The sequence below is a fragment of the Oncorhynchus masou genome, chromosome 30, assembly GCF_036934945.1.
Source record: "Oncorhynchus masou masou isolate Uvic2021 chromosome 30, UVic_Omas_1.1, whole genome shotgun sequence".
Taxonomy (NCBI): Eukaryota; Metazoa; Chordata; class Actinopteri; order Salmoniformes; family Salmonidae; genus Oncorhynchus; species Oncorhynchus masou.
Genome location: NC_088241.1, coordinates 61838359 through 61842059, shown reverse-complemented (window position 1 = coordinate 61842059; position 3701 = coordinate 61838359). Strand labels below are relative to the sequence as shown.

The window sequence follows — 3701 nt, the reverse complement described above, 5'->3', positions numbered from 1 at the left end:
TGCCTAGTTTAAAAAAAACTGACTTGCCTAGTTAAATATAGGTTAAATAAATAAAACATCTGACTTCCCCAAAACTCCGCTTTTACCCGTTCACGTCACGGGACCTAAGTACCCACCACGGTTGAGCTAAATCGAACTCCCTCATTGGTAAATCACTGGGCTGGGCAGAAGACCAATCAAAACGTTTCAAAGTAGAGTAATTTCCGAGTAACCCACTCAGGATGGAGCTCTATGGCGTGTCCAAGTTTCTTATGGGAAGTGGTTACATGCAACGCCTCTGCGCGAGGAATGTCAGGTTGTCACTAGTTACCACAGCCACAAAGTCAAAATTGTCTCTATTGAAAAATGTCATGAAAACCAACATGTGCTTTTTGGTCTTAATTTATGCTTAGGGTTATGCATAATGTTAGTAGTGTGGTTAAGGTTAGGTTTAAATTCCAATTTTAAGAAGATAAATTGTAGAAATGGGCGGGGTTTAGCCATAGTTAAGACTTTGTGGCTGTGGTAACTCGTGACGACCGAACGTCAGTGTCAGATTAAAACGAGTATAGGGTAGTGTAGCACAAATTATAAAGGTTTTAAAATGGCATATAATTCCGGTAGTCCGTATAGAGGAGCTCCACAACAACAACAACAACAACAATACAACAACGCAGCGCCGGGACCGGATCAAGGTTTTCTTTGGAATATATTTCAGAGGTGAGGGAAAACACGTCTTTCGTGGCTGGCTATCCGCTTTGGTTTGAGCTTCATTTTGAAAACTGCTGCCACGGCGCATAATTGGCAGAGATAATAATAGCACAATTTATGTTCGGTTCGCATACAAAGTTATTGTTTTCATATTACAACCATGGTTCCATGAGGACATGTATTTGACAGACTGATTTTATTTTTATTTATTTTTATTTGCAAAAAATATATACATATTATTGGGATTTATTTTACCTGTCATTTGGCTCTACATTATTGGGATTTATTTTGCCTGCTCTAGTAAGTACGTTTTTTTCTCACTTCCTATTTTACTCAATAGCATTATGACATTTTCTTGACACACATACAAGGCCTTAATGTTGTTCATTGGACTTCTTGGAGTTGATTTAGGCAATGGCATCACATTAAAATAATCGAATAATTTACTATCGGTTTCTATTTTGTCGGGCAGTTATCCAATGAGAATAGCTTTGAGGGAACTTTTATTTGACAAGAACTGACAAGAGAGCGGGCTTGATAATTTACATACAGTAATAACTGGAAAGAGCTGGCATAAGGTTGTAGTAGAAAAATAGGAAGTTGCTCTTGTCCCTGGTGGTAGTATTGAGTTATGTAATACTGCAGAGGACCCATGGTGCTTTGCTTTCTCTCAACATTAAAATGCTGGAGGCACGCAAGACCTGAAACACCTTGTTGAATAATTTATAACAGCCAGATAAGACCTAGTTCTCGTTATCTGTATTCCACCACACACTCCCCATCCAAGCAACTCACTGTGGCTGGAACTCCCTCCCTGGGTCATATGACTTGAGTGGTCAAGGTGTAAATGCATGAGTCACTAGCAACTTGGTCCTTTCATAGCATTTCTGTTTGGCATGTGTCATAGAATGTTCCTTTTCCACTCTCCACCTATAGGATCATCAGTTTCCATCACACTGGCATGTCAAAAATGTGGGCCACAAAGACAGCCTCGAATAGAACAGCAAAGGATCAGTGTAGGATCGAGGCCCAGGTCAACATCTCTGACGATACAAACAATTGCTTTCACTGTCTGCCGTTAGTGAATAAGCAATGGTTTAGGGTCATCTTGGCTGAAAACCGGTCTCCTATTCAGAAGGGCTACTCTCCCCCCCCCCTACCATGAGAGCCAGCATGACATACACTGCTAAACCATTTGATTGGAAGACTAGGCCTGTCATAACTTGAATCGCTTCATAGGGGAAATGTTAAGATTCCAATGGCTGCTGTGCTGTGTACCGATCGTTTTAAGGATCTGTTCTGAACACCATTCAGCAAATGGGCAGATGTTTCCAACTTCCGCTTCAGGCCAGGAAAAGGAATCATAATGATGCTCTCGCACTTCATCTCATGTTATGTAAAACCCAGTGAGGTAAGTTAACCTGAGGTAGAGAGAGGAATAACAAGAAGTAGACCGTGTGTAGTTGGACACCGCACAGACCCTACTCTAAAAGTGTTTAATATTAGGTACACCCTCTGACCAACCTTTATCTTCTTACAGTCTGTAGGAAGTCACAAAGTGTGCCTTCGTGGAAACAGGTTTTGTCCTATCTTGCTATGCAAAGACTGAGATTTAGTTGATGTGTTGTTGGGTTTGAGAGGTTGCTATGTGAGTCATTCAGGATGGGATGATTGCCCTTCATTTCACAGAGGAGAAGGTTATTCCAGATCTGGAAGGCAAAGCCTCTTATTTCTGTTAATGTTCAAACCACAAAACGTCTCTCACGTCGAAATAGAACGCTTGTACCATTCTTATACTGTTCAATTGGAACATGATTTTACAAATTAGGCTAATTAGTTTGTGATGCAACACTTCTGTGACAGATAGCGCTGGGTTCTGGGTTCTGAGATTCTACAATAGAATACGATATTTATGTCTATTGTAAATTCAAAACGAAAACCTTCATTGCATCATCTATTTTCCCTCAATGGAAAAGCCTCCTTTCTTTGGCATTGCATGCAAAATATAATAGCTAGCCTGATCCCAGATCTGTTTATGCTGCACTGTACCCAACTCCTATGCTTGTTGTCATGCCAAACATTGCTGGCAAGACTGCACAAACAGACCATAATAGCCCTCTTGCCAGCAGTCTGGCTATTACATCACTATAGCACTAGTAACTCGCATCATCACGCTGTTTGTATGCTGTTGGTTATTTTTGGTTTCACTTTTCACTGATCTGTGATGGTGGCACGGGCGTCCCTGTAAAACGACACTCGTCACCATCCCCGATAAGCCCTCGTCCCTCCCGTCCCGAGATCAGCCCACACACACTTTCATTGAATGGAGTGTTGAGATTCTGACAAGGGGCTTACAGTGTGGCTGTAGGGTTTCAACAGGGCTCTACTGTGTGTTAATACCATTTGTCTTGCTTCCCCCCAGAGTGGACAAGGACAGGAGCGCCGTGATATCAGACACAGAGTTGCAGCAGGCCTTATCGAACGGTACGTTCTTTCTCCTCTCGACCTCAACACTGCTTCCTTCTTTCACTTCAACACCTGGTTAAGGACTGAGAGATAAGGAAAGTTGGTGTCTGCACACAAATGTTTTGTTTTTACCTCAAAATGGCTGACCTATCAGGGGAAAAGGTAATCTGATGACACAGGGAGAGTACTTCCTGTATGAGGCAGGAAGTATCTGACGACGGCTACCACCTGATAATCAACTCAACACCCTCTTGTTGTGGAGATATGACAGAGAGGAGTGGCTTAGCCAACGCCATGAGCGCAACATGATAATCTTTCCACCAGGCTGAATGGCGAGATATGCTCAGGATTGAGTCAGTGACGTGACTGAACATCGGGTTTACCTTTGGGCACTTGTTCCAACAAAGCAAACTTTGAGACCATGTTAACAATTTATTTCCGAACCTCAACATTTTGAATCGATCGAGGACTTTGAAAAGGATTGAATGGATATTTTTCGGACTGTTTTTGGACATTGAAAAATAGTCAGGAGTGATGAAAGAAGC

The 3701-nt window shown here is 42.0% G+C and overlaps 1 protein-coding gene across 1 annotated transcript in view; it reads left to right on the top strand.

Annotated features, from left to right (window-relative positions):
* The first annotated feature begins 499 nt into the window (after positions 1-499).
* The window catches only part of LOC135522909 (programmed cell death protein 6-like), an 11807-nt gene continuing 8605 nt past the window's right edge, over positions 500-3701 (top strand). Inside the window, exons 1-2 of the mRNA XM_064949600.1 lie at positions 500-699; positions 3113-3174. Of these exons, the coding sequence (XP_064805672.1) occupies positions 584-699; positions 3113-3174 (178 nt within the window). The 5' untranslated portion in view covers positions 500-583. The remainder of the gene's footprint in view (positions 700-3112; positions 3175-3701) is intronic.